Source organism: Ischnura elegans, chromosome 2 (assembly GCF_921293095.1).
Source record: "Ischnura elegans chromosome 2, ioIscEleg1.1, whole genome shotgun sequence".
NCBI lineage: Eukaryota > Metazoa > Arthropoda > Insecta > Odonata > Coenagrionidae > Ischnura > Ischnura elegans.
This window is the reverse complement of record NC_060247.1, coordinates 119,305,695-119,330,014: the sequence shown is the minus strand read 5'-3', so window position 1 is coordinate 119,330,014 and position 24,320 is coordinate 119,305,695. Positions and strand designations below refer to the sequence as shown.

At 40.6% G+C, this 24,320-nt stretch overlaps 1 protein-coding gene across 2 annotated transcripts in view; it reads left to right on the top strand.

Annotated features, from left to right (window-relative positions):
- Nucleotides 1-24,320, top strand: part of LOC124154512 (proton-coupled folate transporter-like) — a 37,961-nt gene that overhangs the window by 3,492 nt on the left and 10,149 nt on the right. For both annotated transcript variants that reach the window (XM_046528305.1, XM_046528304.1), the window contains exons 2-3: nt 14,741-15,107; nt 23,130-23,488. In XM_046528305.1, coding sequence (XP_046384261.1) covers nt 14,773-15,107; nt 23,130-23,488 — 694 coding nt within the window. In that variant the 5' untranslated portion in view covers nt 14,741-14,772. The remainder of the gene's footprint in view (nt 1-14,740; nt 15,108-23,129; nt 23,489-24,320) is intronic.

The following is a 24,320-nucleotide window of genomic DNA, read 5'->3' as shown; positions in this document are numbered from 1 at the left end:
AACAGTATTATGAAGTCACATTTCGCATACGTTAATAAATTTAACTTACTTATGTAGACATGTAAAAAAATTACATTTTTAATTTTATGTAAGCACCCCATTGTAAATAGTTGCAAACACAAGAGCAGATGTGACATGAACTTCATACAGCTCAGATTTTATTTCTTTCGGCGTTAACACATTTTAAAAACAAGTATTTGATCACCGCACGAAACTCAGTTTTATCTATTTTTATAAACAAACGAAAGTTGCTCACTACAATCGGCAACAACAATGAAACTATGGAATAGATACAGCTGAAGCTACAACAGCTGACTATTCAAGAGTACTCCTTAATGGGAAAAATTAATTTTTGATATTAAGAGTGCAATCTCTCGAAAATTCTAAGGACTTTATTGAACGACCCTCGTACTAACGGTTTTTCCCAAGAACACTATTATGATGACACCGTTGGCATTCGTCTAAACTGGGATTTCTAAAACCAAATAATTTGCATATTATGAATACACTAATGGTGGGTAAGGAATCGCAATCAATGCATTTCGTTTTCTTTGATGTAGGAAACTACCCTATTCAGGCTATCTACGTATAAAAAAGTAATAATAGTTTTTTAATGCGCCGAGGAGTAAGTACAGGGTAACCAACCACTGCCTCGAAAAGTGAACTAATAGCATGCTTCCTCAAAGTCAGATAGAAACTGAAGTAAATGCCAATGCCATTAAAATAGGATTCGGTCTCAAATTATATATGGAAATACCTTTCGATGCCTATGTTCATGGGAAATCTATTGCACTAGGTGAATGACTCAGAAAACTAATTGACTCAGAAATCGCACCTCATTTTTCTCTATTTTCATCCGCTTTTTGTTAACATGCTTCGTCCGTTTTTCTGTTTCATCGATGGAATCTTGTAATCGATTTTAAACTCACTTCCGATTCACGGATCGACTTGAAATTTTGCATACTTTGATAGCTTCCGGTGAAAATACTATATTCAAAAATCGTACATTTGAAATTCTGTTCCTTAGAGCACTAATTTATTAACTAAATTTCAAGTTCGAAAAATAGTTTTAAATTTCCTCAATGGAGACGTTAGTTAAAAATTTTTGGTAGAAATTTCTTTAACAGCTCTGGTTAAGTCGATGGTTTGTTTGACCACTGAATAGTAATTATATGAAAAACAGAAATTATATGAAAAATATTTAAAAACGCTTTAAAAAAACAGTGTAAAATGCACTAAAAAGTGAAAATGAGTTTTTCACCACTCGGAGAATGAAGACCGCTGATCAGGGCTAGACACTAATATTGCGTGCCCATCATTGCTCACGTATTTATCGGGCTCTTCCTTACTCGATCCTATTATACCAATTAAGCATCAACGCTTTATTCTCAAAATAACTAATTTAATCTAAAAGATCACTTTTAGTCTATAGTGTATTTCATAACGTTTTATATAAGCGTGTTTTCTATTGTTTTTTGTGAATTTTTTTTATCAACGACTGGTACCGTGCCGTGAAGAACAACAGATCTTTCGGACAACTATGCAGATTTAGATTTCTGCGGAAAGGGTTTGTTATCTAAAGGAACACTGTTCACATCCTCATCTTTTATCATTCGGCCGGGCTAAAGGATTTATCGCTTTCCGGACTTGCACTCGCGAAGATAAACGTCATTTTTGTAAAAAAAAATTAGGAGACAACGTGATACTCTAAGGTTTTAAACGAAGTTAAGCTGCATGCAAATCATTCAGCATGGTTGATGGCATCCTCGTCAAAGCAATGCGTTAAACGGTCAAGTTGATCGATCCAATACCCGGGTAATATCCTCATCATAGACTTTCAGGTAACTATTTTCCGTGTTTTAAATGACGATTTTAATGAATTAATGTTTGTAACCTCGAAAAATCAACCGCAGTCTCCGATCCTCAGGGTACCGCGTCGTGCAACTCAGCGTTGAAGTGCGAACGAAAAATCGCTCTCATTCCCGCATACGCTACCTTTTTTCCATGATTACTGCTTAGTATAGGGTGGTTTCCTATTATTTTTTTACTGCCTAAATCGAAAGATTCGTATCGAAAGACTCCTGGAGTACGTATTCCACGCTTTTAGATTTTTAAATGACGATATCTATTTTTCGCGATTAAATGAAAAGTGAAAATTTTCAAGCGCGCGAAAACGCGACGGCTAAGTATGAATGCTGGTAAAAATCCGTGTGACGTCGTCGTTCTGGTTCCCGTTGCCGCAAGTGAGGTGACCTTGGGGCGAAGCTTCGAGCGATGATACGGCGCAGGCTGCTATAGATGTGCCGCTTTGAAAAGAACCTGCGCGAAAATTTCCGCGCACCCCCTCTCTGTCCTCGGCTACCCCCACTCAAGGCTCCTTCCTTCCCCTGCCGAGCCTCCCCTACCCGTGTCACTTCATTATTGTTGCCAGCTCTATTCGTTACGGTTCTCTCTCGGTTTTGCGCGCCTGACTTTTGACACTGCTTCGGACATTCTTTTTGGATTTTGATTTGGGTTTCTTTCTAGTAATATTTTGACTTACGCTTCCGTTTTGGTTACTCTATTTGGTTTTACGGCTTTGGTTCTTGTTGAGTCCTTTAACTCTCGTATTGACACTGCTTTGGACATTCTTTTTGGATTTTGAATTGGGTTTCTTTCTAGTAATATTTTGACTTACGCTTCCGTTTCGGTTACTCTATTTGGTTTTACGGCTTTGGTTCTTGTTAACTGAGTTTGAGTTCTTTAACTCTGGTATTGCTTATTTGCAATGGCCAGCTCGTCGAAATCTTCACCTGCCCGAGGTAGGCCCCTCAAAAGTCAAGCTCGAGAAATCGTGTATAGAGTTAGCCGTTTTTTGAACGAGTTGAAATCGGAGGAAACACTAACGTTGAACGTGGTGTCAGCTACAAGCTAGGCTACGGGAGTTAGTGCCTCCACGGTGAAGAGAATTGCAAGCGAAGGAAAATTATCTGAGGAGAAAGGAAAATTGTCATTTTCAACGCCTAAGGGGAAAAGGGGCGAACGAAAGAAGCGAATAGAGCTGGACGACTTCGCAAAATGCTGCATTCGTAGGAAAGTTCATGAGTTTTACGCAGTTCGTAAAACATTGCCAACCGTGAAGAACCTTTTGGAAGCGTTGAAAGAAGACGGAATCCTTGACTGCCAAAGGACCTACTTACGGGAGATACTTTTGGAGTTAGGGTTCCGTTGGAAAAGCTGTCAGTCCAAGAGGAAAATCCTAATTGAGAGGCCCGAGATTGCTGTATGGAGGGAGAAATACTTACGAAAGATCAGGAGCTGCAGAGAAGAGGGGAAGAACATCGTCTACTTGGACGAAACCTACTTACATGAAAATCATGTGAGTTCAAAATGCTGGCAGTCCCGTGAAGAGATCGGTGTGATTGAACCCATAGGGAAGGGACGACGGTTGATTATTGCACATGCTGGAGGTAATTATACTTTGTTTATTAGCAAAATTAACTCTTTTAGACACATAATTGCGTCAGTGTCAATTGTTTTAATTCTATCGTCAGGGTAGTAGAAAATGTTTTCACGATTGCTTTGTTTCTTCTAGGTGAAGCAGGATTCATTAAAAATGCATTACTCATTTTCAAGTCACATCAGAAAAGTGGAGATTTCCATGATGAAATGAACTCCAAAAATTTTACCAAATGGCTAACAGATGCAGTCATTCCCAATATTCCACTGAACAGTGTCATCGTAATGGATAATGCATCCTACCATTGCGTACAGAAAAACATACGCCCAACGTCGACAAGCTTGAAAGTTGATGTGCAGAACTGGTTAAAGACAAATAATATTCCATTCTCCCTGGATATGAGAAAGCCACAGCTCTTACAGTTGGCAAAGTCTAGAGATGTGCAAAAAATATTTGTCATCGACGAATTATTACGGGAGTCTGGGCACGAAGTGATTCGTTTACCCCCTTACCATCCTGACCTCAATCCCATTAAAATGGTTTGGGGTGACCTCAAAGAACAGGTAATCTCGAAGAATAACTGCCATTGCATTTATTCAATTTGTTTTTTATGTCAAATGTTATCTACATCTATTTAAATTTGTTAATTACTACACATTTTCTCTATTCCTTTAGGTGCGTCACAATTTGGAGGCGACATCACTGGACAAGAAAGCGGAATTGCTTAAAAAAATTTGTTCCGAATATTCCACGGAGAAATGGACGAAAGTGTGCGCACACGTCAAGAAAATCGAAGAGGAATATTGGAAAACTGACGCACTGATGGACGAAGAAATAGACAAAATAATTGTGGAACTCAGTGGCAGTGAGACTAGTGGAGACTCCGACATGTCATTGACATCCTCGGAAGAGAGCGAATGCACAATTTGAATTGGCTAGGTATTTTTAAATTGTACATTTCCGGAAATTATTTCTCCTAATCACTCAATTAATACACCATTTCTAAGCATATTTAATAATTGTTTAAAAATATGTAACAGTTGATTTCTAATAAACTTGATTTTCTTGAATATCCTTATCTTTGCATAAAATTTGGTGGCGTTTTACGGTAAGAAATGGTATAAAATGAATTATTTCCTCTGTATATGTGCAATATGAAGTTGTGCAAGGACGGGGGAAGATAGGAAAAGGAATGTGTAGAGGTGAGTAGGGGAGTGGGTCCTGGGAAGAAGAGTTTGGGGTTGTTTGGGAAAACCTGATATGTAATGGACTTCCCCAATAAACATTTTCTGCATTGTGTAGGTGTGCCCAAGCCCATTTTCCCCATCCTTAATGGCCTCCTTACTATCCCAAAGAGTTTCCGAGACAAAGAGCCATTGACAAAGGTGTACACCAACCTCTGGTGGAAGCGGAATCCGACAAAGAGACGTCTCAGCAGGGAACCTGAGTGACCAGGGGAACGCTCACCCTACTCTCCCATGCCCAGCTTATTACCTTGCCCACAACATACCCTTCTTGTAAATTCGGAAATTTGAACAATAGGGTATGATCAATCAGTGAGAATACCGAGCGACGAAGTGGAGCCTTGCCCTCCTGGTGAAAGCACAGTAATCCCGACCCCTTAGAACCCCCCACGTACACTCTTTCTTAGGATAAAATGTTCTCCCGGAACTTATCAACTGACGAGATCACTTTTTGCTTAAAAAATTCTCGGAATTATTCCAATACTTCGGCATTTTAACTTTCCACCGCTGCCGCTTTAACTTTGCCGAGGAAAAAATATCGGGGTAATCCATTGTTCACATCTTCGACCATTTTATTCCTAATTCGCCCAATCTAAGTTGCAGTTTTGCTTGATTAATGCTGTATCACAGAGCAAAATGAAGCATATGACAAGGTTTATTAGATAAAAATTGTGGAAAAGACCGGTTCCTCTGCGAGAAAAAGTTGTTTTGAGTTTTTTATTTCATTTTCGTATTCAAATACTAAACGACGAAGTAATGAACAGAAAGTATAACATCAGTAGGAGCGGGGGGTCGCTGTGACCCTTTGGGCATTAAAATTGTAAATTTGTATGTCTGAATACATCCATAAGGCCTATTACACAACTAAAAAGTTATTGCATATTGCACAAAATAAATGCGTCGGAGTCTGAGATACCCCCGGACGCCTACTTAAGGGTTAAATTATATCCCTCCACTGCGGCTACCACAGATAAATGTAGTTTCGTGCCTATCTTTTGTCCGCCGGAGGAAACTTGGCAACACGGTTTGCCTCTCCTCAAGTGTGTGAGAGAGAGAGTAAAGAAGGGGAAGCAGGGCCGGGAGGTGGGGTAGGTCAGAGTCCTCTGGATTGTTGATAATACACTACAAAGTTACCTAAGACCCTATGAGGGAGTAGTGTAGAGAACTGCCATCCAGAGGACTCTGGGGTAGGTAGCCTTAGCTCCGCCCACCGTTCGCCGAGAAGGTTCTTTACTACGCGGCTGAACTCTAGCAGGTAGCTGAGTACCCTCCTAGCAGGTAGCGCTAGGCTTAAATAAGGTTCATTATTCCCCTATCAAACGAAGGAAACTTTCCGAACTTAGGTATTTTTAATATGTGTTTATTAATAGATGTTTGTCTGAGCTCTGTGCCTCATGCATGCTTTGGTAATCTCACACGATGTAAAACTCCTATCATATCCTGTACAAACTAGGGTCTTGTGACGTCACGTGGATTGGCATCGCATGGGCGCCAATCTGGCCTTTTTCAAATGAGGTTCAAATTGACCGTCGGCATTCGTCTAAACTGGGATTTCTAAAACCAAATAATTAGTATGTTATGGATACACTTATGGTGGGTAAGGAATCGCAATCAATGCATTTCGATTTCTTTGATGTAGGAAACTACCTTATTCCGTTTGGCTATCTACGTAGTTTTTTAATGCGCCGAGGAGTAAGTATAGGGTAATCAACCACTGCCTCGAGAAGTGAGCTAATAGCGTGCTGCCTCCAAGTCAGATAGAAACTGAAGTAAATGCCAATGTCATTAAAATAGGATCCGGTCTCAAATTATATATGAAAATACCTTTCGATGCATATTTTCATGGGAAATCTATGAACTAGGTGAATGAGAGTCAAAATAATTCCTCATGCAGGAACCATGGGGAAAAACCCTCGTAAAATGCGTGAAATTATATTTATTTTGTCGGAAATGGACATACAACCACTGGAATGGTGGAATAAGGTGAAACGAATTGGCTTTGTTTGATGATAAAACACATTATATGTTCGGTACATGAAGAATTACGGCAAAATCTATTTATTTGGCAGCTATAATATCTAAAAAAAAATTTAATGGAGAAAAACAATTCTTTTTCGCGATAATTCGATTAAATATAGGTTTTATGATATAAAATTACAACACTCGTACTAAGTTGTCATGGTTAATAGATTGTACATACTCATGTGCATTGGATTGTCATTCCAGGCTCAAAATCACCACTATGCACATACTTTTAATACCCTTTATAAATAATATGCAGGAAATCGATATCCGAGGCAAAAAATATGAAAAACCTTTAAATTCTAAAATGTTTACCCGAATTTTCATCAAATATAAAGGGGTGGATTCCAGGACCCTACTTTTTTTCCGCCACTAATTCAAAACTGCATGGTCGAGAAAAACGGTGTCACGGAAGAATAACTAACGCCAGCAGGAACCAAAATTACTAATGATTTTTAGGCCAAAAAAGTCCCATTTTTAAACTACAGAAACTTTTAGCCAAGCGCTCGGATTGGACGCGAGTTTGCCCTGCTGCCGGATGTTCTGGACAACTAATGACTTCGAATGCTTTGCCTGTCGGAGATAACTATGTATCCAAAGCATCCGGCAGCAGGGCAAACTCCCGGCCAATCTCTCAGCTTGGCTCAAAGTTTCTTAAATTTAAAAATGGTGCGTATTCGAGCTAAACATCATGAGTAGTTCTAGTTTATACTGGCATCAGCTACCTATCTAACGATTTGATCGTTGGATCCTTCTTCCTCGTAGAATGATCCTCCAAGATCGTTAGAACATTAATGGCTTTGCCTGGTTTCGCTTTTAGTAGGGCCCCCTTCGCTTCTATAGCGCTGAGGTGTTTTCCCTTTCCCGTTCCTTCCGCTACTATCCTTTCCCAGAGGCGTCGTCGGGCTCCTATCGCGGCGGCGCCTCTTTCCTTTTCCCTTCCTCTAAAACCCCTCCCCGGGTGATAAGGCGTATAAGCCACGGGCTTGGTTCCCGGCCCCGGTGTGTTGTATCATCGAAGGGCTTCCCTGAGCCCTCAATCGCTGGCATCAGCTATCCCTTTATCCCTTCCTTGGAGGCGTCGACGGGCTCTTATCGCGGCGGCGCCTCCATCCTTTTTTTCTTCCCATTCCACTCCCCTCCCCGGAAGCGCGGGCGAATCAGTTCTAGTATTGGGACCCGACCCCCGAGCTTGAGGACCCCCCTTGGGTTCTCATTCTCTCTCTGGCATCAGCTATCCATGGTTAAAATTTCGTGACATAATTTTTCCACACCCTGAATATATAAGACACTTTTTTTAGCAGTGAACATTTTGTCCCCCCACGCTTGCTTTAATGATTAGGACGCGAATTGGCGGTATAAAGGCTAATGTCATTTTGAGGTCTAATTTTAACGCATCGCGATCGCAGCGCAAGCGCAAAATTGAGCATTATCAAAACAGGTGACGTTCTGGGCGTTCAATAAACGCGATAAAACGAGGCAATGAATCACGCAGATAGTGAATATTGCCTACGTCTCTGGAGGAGTAACCGGTGGCGTGCTTGTATGGTACGGGAGAGCCATAAAGCCCTGATGACGAGCAGCTCCGCAAACAAGCGAAAACAAATCATTTGTGAACGCAGTTTGCGGTCGCTCTAGATGTTTCCACGTTAGCTGAACAATACCACGTCATTCATCGTGGACGATTCCAGATGTTCTTACACTCCGAGTTGTCAAGCGTGGTCCCTCTCCACACTTTCTACATTTTCCGATCAATTCCTCAACTCCACAAACTTGTATTAATTGAAATAGTAAAATGGTGAGGGTCTAATGCTATCTTTGCACATTATTTTAACATTGTATGTTATTAGTCTGATTTCTGTACAGTGTATGGAATATTTCTATGTATCATGGTAATTAATGTATTTGTTTTCATTTACTTTTATGTTTCAATCTTTCATAATATTCTCAAAGGAACACACGTTAAACAAAAGCGTACTTTGACTCATTGCTTATGGTATATTCTTTTGTTTTTGGCCGTGCCAGCCAGCTGTCAGCTTGTTAATTTAAGAGGTGGCAACCCCAAAACTGGTTCTTACCACAGGGGTGCCTATATTCCACCTTGTAAAAACTCATGCTTGAGTAAGCTGTCATAATTTCATGTACCATAATGTGGAATAAATATATATTTCAACTAATGCATAGATCCTATGAAAACCAATGAGGTTACATGGAAGAAGGAGTTAACAAAGTTAATCCCGCCCCAAATATAGGCATGTAATTAATATTGTTTATTATATTTTCACAGAATTTTTGCTGGTTTTAGGCGAGGTACGGATATCACCAAGCACTCTCGTCTTTTTGCTCTGTGTTCAAGAATTTTCAGACAGTCCTACATCTATTTAAAATTGCTGCTCTTTGTATTATAATGAACAAGTTTTTCGGCAGTCCAATAGTTTTAAGAACTTGATGGATTGAATGAGGCAGTACTCCTGTGGCAGAGATAATTATTGGTATTGTGTGTACTTTATCTGATTTCCATAATCTATTAATTTCATCTTTAAGTTCTTCATACTTTTCCATTTTTTTTGGTGTAGGCTGTCGTGATATTATGCGATTTAGGTACGGCAATGTCTATCATTAACGTTTCATTGTGAATTTTATCTTGCACTACTAGATCAGGTCTATTCCTATGGACTGTTTTATCGGTGATAATTGATCGGTCATAATAAATCTCACAGTTATCGTTTTCAAGGATGGTTTTAGGTTTGTATTTATAATAAGGAACGGTATTTTCTATGAGCTTATACTTTAGAGCTAATTTCTGGTGGATGATGTTGCATATTTGTGTGTGTCGGTGCAGATAGTCTTTTTGGGATAGGTTGCTGCATCCACTTGTGATGTGCTGTATCTACTCAGAAGCATTATCACTTTTTCTGCATCTGTCATACAATAAATTTGGGTTTTTAATTATATATTTCTCCTAATTTTTTGTTTTCACCACCTGGTCTTGTACTGCGATCATAAACCCTTCTTGTTCTGGAAAGAGTTGCCCATGCCTGATCCATGCGTGCGATGCATTTTTACCGATTTCAGGGGCCTCCAGGGCATGAGGGTGTCTTCCGTGAAGGGATTTAGCTTTCCATATTGACATTTGACTGTCTATAGTAATAGTGGTTTCATTAATTTGCGTACTTTCGTCAGATAGGTTTAACGGTGTGTATTTATTGTCTGTATTACTATTATTATTGTAAATCCGGAATTTCTTAGAAGAGTCGGAGATAAGAGAAGTCTTTTGAAATCTCTTGGAATGCGACGGAAAATATCAGTTAGTCACATCATGAGACACGATGGCCTGACGAAAATCGTCGTCGAAGGAAATGTATCAAAAGGGACAGTAGCTGAAGAGCTCATGTGGAAGATAGATTTAGCACACTATAAGTTGTGATTTACTAATGAACACACACATTCAGGCACCGATTGAACGAAATTTGTGAGATAAATATTGTAAAACATGACGATGGAGGCTTCCGCGGAATGGTGGATTTGACGCATATAGTCTTCCGGGTTGTCCACCGCGTCGAGTCATCTTCGTGGCGACAGTTTCGCCGGCTTTGCAGCAGGCGTCTTCGGGTTTGAAGTGTCGGATGCAAGTTTTTTCCCATCTTATACAGGGCTGGTTTCGGCCAAGAGCGTCCTGATTGGTCGGTTTTGGAAGCCTCTCTTCCAGGCGCTGGAGAGCGAATAGCTGTCCTCCCTGTTGAAGTTAGATGCTTTTGCTATTTCGATAGCCTCTCGCATGAGTCGGGGATAGTAATAGGGTAGTTTCCTTCATAAAAGAAAACGAAATGCACTGATTGCGATTCCTTACCTACCATTAGTGTATTCATAATATACAAATTATTTGGTTTTAGAAATCCCAGTTTAGACGAATGGCAACGGTCAATTTTGACCGCATTTGAAAAAGTCCAATTGGCGCCCACGCGATACCACTCCACGTGACGTCACAGGGACCTAGTTCCTATACGAGTAGATAGCAGTTTTACATTGTCTGAGATTACTAATGCATGCGTGAGGCACAGAGCTCAGGGAAACATGTCTTAATAATCACACATTAAAAATACCTAAGTTCGCAAAATATCCTTTGTTTGATAAGGGAATAATAATCCTTATCTAAGCCAAACTAGGCAGGCTGCTAGCAAGATACTCAGCTACCTGCTAGCAGCCTGCGTCGTATCAACGCTCAAGCCTCAGCCCAAAATCACCTCACTTGCGGCAGCGTGAACCAGAACGACGTCACACGGACTTTTCCCATCATTCCCACTTAGCCGTCGCGTTTTCGCGCGCTTGAAATTTTTCACTTTTCGTTTAATCGAGAAAAATAGGTATCGCCATTCGAAAATCTAAGAGCGTGAAATCTCTCTTTTTTGCGGCCTTTTCCTTTACTTTCTTCTCGTGATCACGTCTTCCATAGACGACATAAGACGACAGTAAACCAAGGATATTAATCACGTTGTCTGATAAAAAAACCTCCGCCGTATAATATAATTAACCTGCAAAGAAATTGCGTAAAATGAACATATGACTCACGCTTAATTTTCTGTAATTGCGGTGTAGTTCGCCGGCATGTAATGCACCGTAATAACTGTATCTGCCCAAGTTTTGGGATAATGATAGAATTTAGAAATCCAAAACAATGTCTACATTATCTCGAACATGCGGAATTTCATAGAGAAGTCATGGAATTTATTAAGGTCATCATTATGGCGTGAGGCGCATTACGAATGGCGGAAGCATTTTTGTCGCACTGGCTGCGGCGACCTCTGGGAATATTTTTACATTCCCTCCTCACATCCTCGGTCTGCTGATGCACCGCAAGAAAAACATGACTCATAACCATGGAGACTTCCTCCTCATGCAGTGCGCCATGCACATCCTCTATTTGTATTCACCGCGAACTCATATCGAAAGTGACCTTGGTTTCGCTTTTCCGTAATATCTCTATGAACGTAACAATTCAAAATGTTTTGGAATCACTTGCTCACTTAAATGGTGCATTGTTTTTTTTTACTTGACAGTAAGTACCTCCACAACTAGATAAGTCGCAACATGGGTTTTTGAAAATCAATTTAACTCTCACGTAAAATATTTTATACGCCCAAAAAACGACCGAATCGGCCACATCTTGAGACATGATGGCTTGATGAAGACAATCGTGGAAGGGCAAGTGGTTGGCATCAACGATAACGGGAAAGGGAGACCACGACAAATATATGAGGAACGTCTGAGGAGGACTGTGTAAGAGGAGGAACACGTTGGTGCGAAAAGATTAGCTGACTGTAAAATTGAGTGGTGAGCTGCGTCAAACCATTCCTATGATTGTTGACCAGCGATGATGATACACAAAAATTTCAACACTTATTCTTGGAAATTAAATTATTTCAAAAGTATCCCAAGAATAAAATTCTATCAGACACGAATTGAAGGGGTCAGGATTCGAATTTCGGTCAAGAACAACGTCCACTCTGATGTTAAGTTTTCAATCGCGGGTGATCAGTTAAGGTGTACCGCTGGCTACAGTCCGCGGTTATTTCCTTTAAAAAATTTAATGGGGTTGGAAAGTGCAGGGGAGTCTAAAAATTATGACCTGAAACTGCACCTTTATTACTATTCACTAATTACGTCGTAGTTACTCACTCAATTGTGTTTTAACGCGAAAAGATAGAATAGGATTGTAGGAGATAGAACTCAGTCCGCACAAGTGACACTTATTCATAGAATTCATACATACATTCACAATAGGGTGGTTTCCTATTATTTTTAATTGCCTAAATCGAAAGATTATTACTCCTGGAGTACGCATTTCACGCTCTTAGATTTTTAAATGACGATATTTATATTTCGCGATTAAACGAAAAGTGAAAATTTTCAAGCGCGCGAAAACGCGACGGCTAAGTAGGAATGATGGGAAAAGTCCGTGTGACGTATTTCTGGTTCCCGCTGCCGCCCTGTGAGGTGACCTTGAGGCGAGGCTTGAGCGCTGATACGATGCAGGCCACTGGCAGATAGCAGAGTACCCTGCTAGCAGGTAGCGCTTGGCTTAAATAAGGATTATTATTACCCCATCAAACGAAGGAAACTTTCCGAACTTAGGCAATTTTAATGCGTGGTTATTAAGAGATGTTTCCCTGAGCTCTGTGACTCGTGCATGCATTGGTAATATCAGACGATGTAAAACTCCTATCCTCTCGTGTAGACAATTGGTCCCTGTGATGTCACGTAGAGTGGAATCGCATGGCCGCCAATCTGGCCTTTTTCAAATGAGGTTAAAATTGACCATTGCCATTCGTCTACACTGAGATTTCTATAACCAAATAATTTGTATATTATGAATACACTAGTGGTGGGTAACGAATCGCAATCAATGCCTTTCGTTTTCTTTGATGAAGGAAACTACCTTATATTGGAATCTTGACACTAGTGCATTAGCCTTTTTTCTTGTACCTTTCGTGTGGTAAGATAAATTTTTGATGCATTTTTGCGTCCGTGTTACTCTGTTTTTCCTTTTGTCCAACTTTCTGATAACAAAATGAAATTATTCCGAAAAGGACCGCCAACGTACGTAAACTTCGCTAGACAATTGACAAGGACCACCTCGACCCGACACGTAATACCAATCTCTATTTTTACAACAATGAAATCTTGAGGTTGAGGTTCCTTTATATTTTTGAAACATTTGACGACCTTAAGGAAATTTATTTTCCATTTGCAATTCAATGTGCGAATATGGCAGTACAATAAATACAAAATATGGTCAAGTATAAAAAATTAATCTCAGAGTAAAAAAATGTCCAATAAATTGTTTTAACTGATAAAAAATGATGTAAATAAAAGTAAAATAGTGCAAAATAGCAAATAAAAAAAAAACTATAAAAAAGGTGCGTCGGATAAATTTTCTCATTTGGTTTTTTAAAATTTTAATTAAATCTACCAGTTAAAATGTTTTATTTTCAACTAGCAGACCACCAGGCGTTGCTCGGGAAGGAATAGAGGCCAGAGAAGTCGGAAACTTGGAATTTATGGTCAAATGGCGGGATTTATTGTGTGTGTGTGTGAGGCAACCCCGACTCTCCCTAATGCATTCCACAGCTAACTCAAAACTGAAGTAAGGCGGTGAGCTGAAGACGCTGAACAGCAATCAATGGAAAAAACGATAATGTGCACGGGTTCAGTTTATACCTTGCTCCAAAACATTGATTGTTTTACTTGTCATCACGTGCGTGGACCAAAAACGTCGAGTGAACGTGTAACCCCGCAAAAAAAGTTACACCGAGAGGATTAATAGTTAAGAGAAGTATCCTTTGAGCTACGTTTCCACTTTGACAGTGTCAAGATGAGTGCCTACCTTGCAGGATGTCGAAACGCTGAAGTTGTATCACGTTACGAAACAAATGGCAAAGGAAAAACGACGCAAACCGATAGTAGCACCACGGGCTTTCGGAGAATGAGACCCCTCAATGCATAAAATTTGGTTGTAATCCGTGGAGCCGTATGGAAACACATAGCGGACAGACAACACGGACATCCTTATTTTACATATAGAATAGATAGAAGATAGATGGCTACAGTTTATGTAGTAGAAAATTAATTCGTAATACTTAACCAGTTGTTTATTTATTTTATCTCCTAAATTTTCATATAATAAACCTTGAAAATAATAAATTAAGTTCCGAAATGTCGCCACTGATGTTTTTTTATATACGAGGGCTCGTAAAAGCACCAACACCTCAACATTTCAAATTTATAAAAATTAAAACAGGCCAAGAACAAAAGAAATGTATTTATATTATCAACCTTAATTTATTGTTATCACTAGCTATAACTATCCTCATCTTCTTTGGTCTCCAGCCATTTCCCACGTGATGGCAAACTCTAGCCCGTGTTCTACACAGAATTCAAGTAAACTTTCTTCTCTTTCATTTTTGTTTCCTGCCCTATATTTTCCGGTTATTATTCACTGACTTCAGCGTAGTTTTGAATATTGCCTTCTATTTAGGTCCATGGCAGCCGAGATGATGGAGGTTTGAGATGGAGAGGGAGTCTAGGTGGCGTTGCTGTCGCCACCTGACGGTGGAGCCATCTTTCCTGCTCGTGGCGTACTCGCTGGCGCTCTTCGAGGCCCCCTTCCAGGACCTCTTGCTCCAGAGGATCTGCCAGCAGACGTCGGAGGTGCCGTTTGAGTGGTGCGAAGCCCTGCCCGAGCACCCGACCGCAGAGGCGGTGATCCACCCGCGGGCCGCCACCCTCCTCATGGTCGGGGGACTCATGGAGACTGTCCTACCGGCGATGACCTCGTGTCTGGCGGGTGCGTGGAGCGACCGGGCGGGTAGCAGAAAGCCACTCATAGTCATACCGCTCACGGGGTGAGTGAGTGGAATCCATAAATAGGGTGGTTTCCTATTAATTTTTTTATTACCTAAATCGAAAGATTATTACTCCTGGAGTACGCATTTCACGCTCTTGGATTTTTAAATGACGATATCTATTTTTCGCGATTAAATGAAAAGTTAAAAATTTCAAGTGCGCGAAAACGCGACGGCTAAGTACGAATGCTGGGAAAATCCCGTGTGACGTATTTCTGGTTCACGCTGCCGCAAAGTGAGGTGACCTTGGGGCGAGGTTTTGAGCCCTGATACGACGCAGGCTGCTAGCAGGTAGCTGACTACCCTGCTAGCACGTAGTGCTTGGCTTAAATAAGGATTATTATTACCCTATCAAACGAAGGAAACTTTCCGAACTTAGGCAATTTTAATGGGTGGTTATTAAGAGATGTTTTCCTAAACTCTGTGCCTCATGCATGCATTGGTAATCTCAGGCGATGTAAAACTCCTATCTACTCGTGTAGAAACTAGGTCCCTGTGGCGTCACGTGGAGTGGAATCGCATGGGCGCCAATCTGGCCTTTTTCAAATGAGGTTAAAATTGAACATTAACATTCGTCTAAATCGGATTTCTAAAACAAAATAATTTATATATTATGAATACACTAATAGTGGGTAACGAATCGCAATCAATGCCTTTCGTTTTCTTTGATGAAGGAAACTACCCTATTCAATAAAATATGGAGGGAGGAGAGACCTCCGAGGTACACGTTTAATTATTGAAAAAATTAGATTTTTGACTAACAACTATATCGATGGCTAAGGTCCAACAACACCTATCTCAAAACTTGGCTGGTTTGACACATGTATCTCACACAAAGTGTAATAACATTAAAAAATAAAATTCAAGGAAAAAACCTACTCTTTGTTGGTAAATGAATGCTTCTTTTTCAGTTTTATGAATTTTTTGTTTTTAATTTCAGCGTACAAATAGAAAAAAATAATCGTTTTATTGCTCTCCTGAAAACTTACTATTTTTCAGATACGTGTTGTTAGAACTTAGCCATCGATATAGGCGTTAGTCAAAAATCTAATTTTTTCAATAATTGAATCTGTACCCCGGAGGTAAAGGACACTGTCTGTTTTCCTAATTTTTCAGGAGAGCAGTTTTAATTTTTTTCAATGTAACAAATAATTACTAAAAGGTGAAGTTACTGTACCATTATTCTTGTGATATAAAAATTTTGTAAACTTTTTACCTAACATTCTAGTAATTACTGGTTAAATTATTATTTTTAATCTTAAAATATTCCTCCTGAAAAATTAGGAAAACGGACATAGTGTCCTTCACCACCGAGGTAAAGAAATAATGATTCGCAAAAATGTTGGAACTCTTCTGAGGACTCCCAGAATGTGCTGCTGCTACCTGCTCACAAGTGTAGCCATAACTTGCACCACTGTATTTCTAGGTAGGTACACTATTTTGGAGTGGGTTTCCATGGATATCTCAAAATCAACAAATATTGACTTAGACCAATGTTTCTCAGCCCTCCATTTGTTGGCGACTAAACTTTGAGGAAGTCCATTTCAAGTGAATTAAAACCTATAAAAGCTATCGGTTTTCACTTACGGAAGTGCTTAGCGCTCATGTTGAGGTAACATAGTTGTAATTTTTCTCAGAATACATCTAGCAATATTCAACCGACCAAGAAGTAATGGACTAGACACGGAAATCATTGTCATTTTTTAAGTCACTGAGAGCGGTAGATTGTTGATGACAATCGGCAAAGTGAGGCAAACTAGCAAAACCCCATGCAGGCCGCCGTGAATGCTGAATTTAGCCAAAATGTGTGAGGGTCAAGTTGCTAGTGTTCGACAATAAGAGAAACGTGTAGCTACGCTGAAATTACACGGGCTTTGTTGTAGCTCAAGTTCCCAGCTGTTATAGCTGTCTACAGAGAAGTTCTGTATTTTTGCTGGTTCCAGTTAATTTTATCGGTTTTGTCATGGCATAGTATAGGCTAAATTAAGTGGGGGTGGGAATGTCGGAAGGGATAAGGGCAATCTTGGGGACTTAGTGTTTTGCGGATGATGATGGGGTATAGTCCCAAAGGGATGTCAGGAATTCATTGTTCGTAGCAGGAAAGGATTTCTCGAATCAGGGAAGGTATGATATTAATAGGCAAAGGAGAAGGGTAAGCTTCAGATCCTTTCTAATGTTTTTATTGGGCATGAACCAGGGTGCTCCGAGAATTCTTCTAACTATGGTGTTTTCTGTCGATTGGAGACGTTTAAAGGTGCGTCTCAGCCGTATGAAGCCAGGTGGGTGATGCGAATGGTAGGATTGGCTTAATACAGCTGTTATAGAGAAGTAGTTTGATTTTAAGATGCAGTGGGGAGGTAGGTTTCAGTAGTGGTCATCTGCTGCATGAATGGCTTTTGCTTTGTTGATGGAGGAGTTGATATCTTCAAACCAGATTAGCCGCTTATACATTTGTACGTCAAGGAATTTTGCTGTTTGTTGCTTGGGGATTCTCTGGTAGAAACGTGTAGCAGCGACGGGAGAAACTTATTTATGCTAGAATTCTTCTCCTCCGATATGGCTTCCTGGCCAGGCATTCGCCCGAAAGACGAGGGAAATCAGCAAAACCCCACGCTGACCGCCAGGTATGTCCAAGTAGTGGGATGCTGTTTGAGTCCATTGATATGCCAGCTGCTGTTATTCTTTTCGGTCCATTTCCTCGGGATTTCACGCTCACGATAACGTCCCGGGTCATTAGTCACGGAGTAATTTCATCGGCTATCCGACCCACGTCTGATTAAGGCTAGGATGATTGATGCTTGCCTGGTGTGGAGTCACCCCTTGCCACACACCCTGGTGGTGGCTCGCATGTAAATGTAGATTTTTGGTTCGCTTCACAGAGACTGACTAATAATCGTACATGATATTCTATCTCCAAGGTAGCTGGAGCATTGTTGGCCATTGTCTTAGCCGCATTCAACCCGAATATTATTGTTGCCGCACAAAATGACTTCTATCCAGGCACGACGAGCTGTTTCCATGACAGCAGGCTACAGAGGTAGTATTGCTGAAGATTAAATTTTCTTGAAACTTTTCTTGCATATAAAATTTCTTGTCCGTATTCCTTCGGAATCCCTTTCGTATTTCCACTGTTTTTCGGTATGCCTATCAAAATTGGTATACAGGATAAGGTAATTCGGGGAGAGATGCCGATTACAATTTAACATGCCGAAACCCGGGTCAGTGAATTAAACTTTTGTGGAGCATGCAGCTCAGTGTATCTTTTATTGTTTCCTGATAAATTATAAGACAAAAATATCCCCATACATAAACTAATCTCATCAACATACCTACTGCTTAACTTAAAAGGACAGTTATTTCTATTTTCTAGTCAAATTCTTCATTACATCCACGCTGCGATTATGGCGTACACAGGTTCGGAATAGTTCGGAAATGAAGAATTCTTATGATGAGGTAATTCTGACAGTAAACTCTGTTAAGCATCGCAATAACATTTATTTACAATAGTATAAGTAGCATAATTGACATAAAATCTATATTGTGACATACGTTTCGATCTGACGGCTATGAAAGAACTTCCAACGCCAGTCTCTTGGAAGAAAATGAAAGCACAGTAGCCATGACCGTATTTCCGCGTATTTCATTTGTTTCCACCCAGATTTCCAATGTTCTCAAGAGATTTAACGTAAATGCGATCCATAAAGCCAATTAGTAATCAGGAGGCCTTTAAAATATCCCTTTAAGACTTCAAGGTTATTGTTCCCAAATTATTTTTAAATATGCTTAAAATAACTACTAAAAATAATTAAAATTGCATATCCAGGCGATATTAAGTGGTTGGAATGCATCATTACTGTATCGGCACAAGTTCTAGGATACAGAAAGAATTTCTAAATCCAAATGGAAGTCCAAATTATCTTGGACCATCGGGATGCCATAAATAAATCATAGAATCCATAAATGACATCATTATGGCGTGAGGCGCGCTAATTAAAATCGATACACAAGACGTGAACTTAGCGATGCGTGGGTTGCCATTTTAAAGAGGAAGAGAATAAAAAATGGTAGAACTCCTTTTAATTCAAATTCTCAAGATCTTCCCGGCAGACCAGGAGTAAACTGCTAATAATGACTCTTTACAGTTATGTATCAACTGTCTATTATTTACTCGAACGTATTATTCACTCTTACGACGTATGAAGAGTTATTTGTTGAAAATTTGGTGATACGCAATGGTTTAAATCTGTTGAAATCCCGATAAAACTTCACGCAAATATTATGATTCTTTAAAAGAGTTACATAACAAGTTATATAACATCAGAAATAGGTACGTCATGTTTGGAATCTATCTTTTTTGGCTGCAATCTTCGAATCTCATGGCGCCTGAGAATTTAACACGGAAATTTATGGTCTTGAGCCCAATGGCCCCAGACAGTTGACTCAAGGGAGCAGCGGAGCTCCAAAAATTATAAGCATGAAAATAGGCAGCTAGCCCATATAAAAGAGGTCGTATATTAAGAAGGGGCGCGTGAAAGTGGAGAACCCATGCTGCCATCTTTACCCTGAAAAAATAACGTCTCATCTCTACCGTGGAGTAATTTTTTAAGGTATTAAACAGGTAGCTAATACCTACTCGAGAACAAAAAGTCGATGAGTGTGTTAAACTTGTCACTGTGTCATTACTCCAACGGTGTCATTACTCAACGGGAATTCAACAGTCTATCCGAAAACTCCCTTCAAGTGGCAGATGAGCGGGGCTTTGAGATATCAACACAGATAACATGCATACGTCAAAGAAACAAGCAACGCGCCAGCTGAAAATCCAGAGGAATATTTCAAGAGAAAAATTTTCTGCCTTTTTTGGATCATTTTATTTCACAGATAGATTTAAGGTAGACAGCAGAGGTTTCCGTTGAGTCCTTCCTTTTAAGGCTTCATTCACTCCAACCTATCAAGATTCGCGGTTAGTTAAAAGCTGCTACGGGCGTGCAGAAAGCGTTACACAGATGTTAAACGAACTGGGTTGGGAGCCGCTAGAAACTCGAAAGCTTCGCGCTAGTATTATATTGCTTGAGTAATTCTCTCACTAGCCAAACCGGCATTCACTGAACTACTTAAAATTTCGCGTACTGTGCGAGGAAAAATAGAGAATATTTGTCCTGTCCGTGCGCAACTTCCCCCTCCAATAATGCTTCCTTCCCTACTTCCAGTCCGTGGCACTGAGTCCCACAGTAATAGATACCAAATAGACAAAAACTCAAGACAGAGAGACGTGTAACTATACCCAAACATAGTAATCTGATATTTTTTCTCGATGAATGAATTGGGTTATCGACTAACCAGAAACACCTGCTGGGATATCGGGTTTCGCTACGGAACTGAAGACTTTAGGAAGAGTGAACGAGGGAAAAATGGAATGTCACATAGTAGTTCCCCAAAATATACTGCGTGGGACATGAGAGAAGAGACGCGACCAGCGCATGCCGGCCGCTTCATGATATACGCGAGCGTTGTGGGGGTCCCACAGTCCTCTGAATGGCAGTTCTCCACTCTACTCCCTTATAGGGTTACGAGAGTTATGAACTATGTCGTGTATTATCGACAATCCAGAGGACTCTGGCGGGCTCTGGCCCCTTGGCGATCGCGGACCAGCCGACCTCGCCAGACCGCCCCTGACTTCCAGATAGGTCACCTCATCTGTCGCCTTCATATTTTAGTTCACAGATTGTGAAATAAGTGCGTTTGAAGTTAAGGGGTACAAGTTATTATTTTCTAAACAAAGTTAGGTACAGAAATTGATTAAAGAAACACAAAAACTTGTTGGCCTAGGGCTGCGAGTGATACTCTGTTCTGTGCTGACAAAGTGGAAAATCCAATGCACCACTAAATATCTATATGATCTCGTTTATTTTCTTTGCCTAATTTCTGTATCTGGGCATTTCCACGAAAATGTCAACTTTATCTCTAAAATTAAATTTTGGCTGGAAATATTTTGTCTTGATAAATCAACAGTTACATGATTGAATTTTATGAAATCAGTATTGGATTTGCTCAAACAACTTAGTTACTCGTATGATCTTAGGTTTTCCCGGCGTATCAGTTGCAGAAGTTGTATACAATGGAAGGAGACAAAACTGCTATGCCGGGCACATGGCTACTGGGACCGCCTTGTCAAGGAAGCCAATCAGATCCGCATCAACCGCAACAACTTCAACAGAGACGCGGGCTTCCAAATCAGCAATGTTTGGAGACCAATATTGAAGTCCATTATATACAACAAAAATGGCGGGAATACCACAACACGCCTGAACCAATCAGGTTACACCTGACCTCGAATGCAGTGTATATATACGGATAATTTTTCGAAGAATGGCATTCGCAAATCCTAACTCCTTTCCTTCCCTGCCTACCAATCAATCCTCCGCCGCTCCTTCCAACTCCGAAAATCAAGAACTCCTCTCCTGGTTCCTCGATATTAATTCCCAACTGTCATCACTCAATACAATAGTAGAAAAGAAATCATTTTTACTCTCCCAACTGCTAGTTATTCATTCGTGATAAATTTTCCAGGCTACAGGGCAAAACATAAAACTAATACAGACTTTTATCCATTACAAATTACACTGCCTTAATTATTCTCATGTCTATGTGTCTTTCCTATGTCTTACCTCCTTCCAATCACAGGTATAAACTGTTTTTTTTTAAATTTGGGTACCTTTTACCTGCATCTGGATTTCCAAATGTGATGGAAATAATAATTTATTTCAAATCCATAAAAAAAATATTGAAAAGAATTAAAAAAAAACTAAAATGGACCATTTAATGCATTCCTTATAATGCAAAATAAAAATTAAATTGCTTTTCTTTTTCACATTACAATCACTATCACTGACAACAGAACATATGCGCCATTTATTTAATTCTCTTTTGTAAACTGGCTGGTTGTGGTGAGTTTGTACTCACCGGTGCAGCACTGTAAACGCGCCTTCGGCGCGACCAATAATGATCTGCCGAAGAATAGCATTCGGAAGATCCCCTGAGGATGATCAGCAAGTCGCGGATCGAAACGTCGGGAAACATGGATGACATCAACCGGTGGAAAACCCGAAAAACTTTTCTGCAACTTAGTTACTCATATGGTGATCGCTAAATTCAAGATGGCTGCCAGAGATTTGTAATGAACTATTTCATTATAGTTTACAGAGAAATAATTATCAACAAACAACATAAGTAGTGTTCTATTGCATTGTGGGTTTTGTGTAGTATAGCTTTGGCGACGTTTTGAAACAAATATCAACTTTAATACACAATGTACACATTTTAAAATACGGATATAAGTGAACATGCAAAATTGGTAATTCCGTCACAAAAACTCTAAATTGATTTTATTGTATCATAAATTTATAACATAGTGATTTTATTTTACTGCTTGATAGGTAAGTTCAGACACCCTTTAAGGTCTTAAAATTAGATTCTCTAAAAAATGCTCAATCGAGGCCAAATAGCAGCGTGACGGAATTACTGTGACAGAATTACCTAAATTAGGTAATACGAGGTGTGTGAGAAAATTAATGAGACCGGCAGTACTGCGGGCGATCTGGCAACGTTGTGTCCACCTGCTTCTGATAGACCAATTTGTTCATCTCTTCCACTTCCTCAGTGTGTTTCAACTCAAAACATTTAACACATTATTTTTGACATTGCCATAAGTGAAGTTGTGTTTTTGTGATCTATAGTCTGTATACCATAGGGTGGCGCACTGGCCCGCCGGCTACCTGAGTCGGTCAAATAGGTCTTTTCCTCCCCCCGGCGCTCGCGGCTCCCGGACCAATTCAGGCAGCGGGCGGGCCCGTGCGCCACCCTACGATATTACTCAGAATTTAACTCTGTTTAGAAAAATAAATCACTTACTTGTTCCCCGTGGATCCCCACTCCATATGAGATCTTTGTCCGTCGTTATCAATATAATGATACTTTCGAAAACGCCCTAAAAATAGGTAATATTTCTCGCCCGCTTTACAGGTACATTCTCAAATTCGCCCTGCTTGCAGCGATCATGAGCGTGCCTTGGGTTCCCGTGGAGTGCTTCCTCATTGGCTACGTGCCGGTGGCCATCAGCGGAGGCTTCACCACTCTGTTTGGGGCCGTCACATCGGTGGTGGCGGACGAGGCCCCAACGGATCAAAAGACCTTCCGCCTTGGCATGCTGCAGGTCGTCTTCATCGTGGGTCTGTTGCCCGGGGGCCTCACGTCCTCAGCCACCCTCCGCGCCCTCGGCCACACCGGAGTGTTCCTATTGGCTGGAGGAGCCTGCTTCCTCGCCCTCGTCATAGCACTCACGAACATAAGCGAAACGTATATCGCAGAAGATCGAAACGAAGGTATGTACTGAAGGATTTGATTATTTCGCGACGATGGTGGCTGTTAATGTCTCCCGGGCTTCCTGCCGGGTTAGCCACCATTTCTGCCGATTGTCGATGAAATCGGTTTTTAAAACTTTCGCGGTCCCATATTTGTCAATAAATAAAACTTTTGGTTCAACCCGCGTTTCGTGGCTTAAAATTCAACGTTTCTTCCTCTCTATCGGGGACCTCTTCAGGACTAGACTGTTCATTTTATCTTTGTGGGTGAGCAGGTGTGGCTAAAGCAAATGAGGGTGAGGGGAGAGAAAGTTTCTCAGCACGTGACTTTCTCTTTACCAATCAGTAGACAGTAGGCGTGGCCTAGCGCCTCTCAGACCTCCGTCGTGTCAACATCGTGAATCTGCTCGTGGAACAGTGTTGCCAAACCTCACGCGTTCTCGTTGCATGTCTTTAAGAATGCTAATCCATCCATGGTGACGCATTTGCGTGGTACCTGACAATGCCATGGACTTCTCTGTGAAGACATTGTTCCCTATGCCTTCCAAATGAGTAGGAATATTGTCTCGGCACCGGGCCGAGAGTACTTGTGGCCACCTATAAGGCACATGTTTTCAGCGACAAATTAGGGCGGCTGTGTACATTTGGCAACGTTGAGTTTGCTCCTGCCCTCTCTTTCGGCATTTCCCCTCCCCTATCAGCGAAGCCATCCGAGAATGTGCGGGGTCTCACTAAAGCTCACCCGCAAACATAAAGTGAACACATTATAATGTTCTTTGGAAAGGTTATATTGAGAGCTTCCTTTGGAAGGATTTACATTACATTGTACTCGAATTGGTTCACCATATTCCTC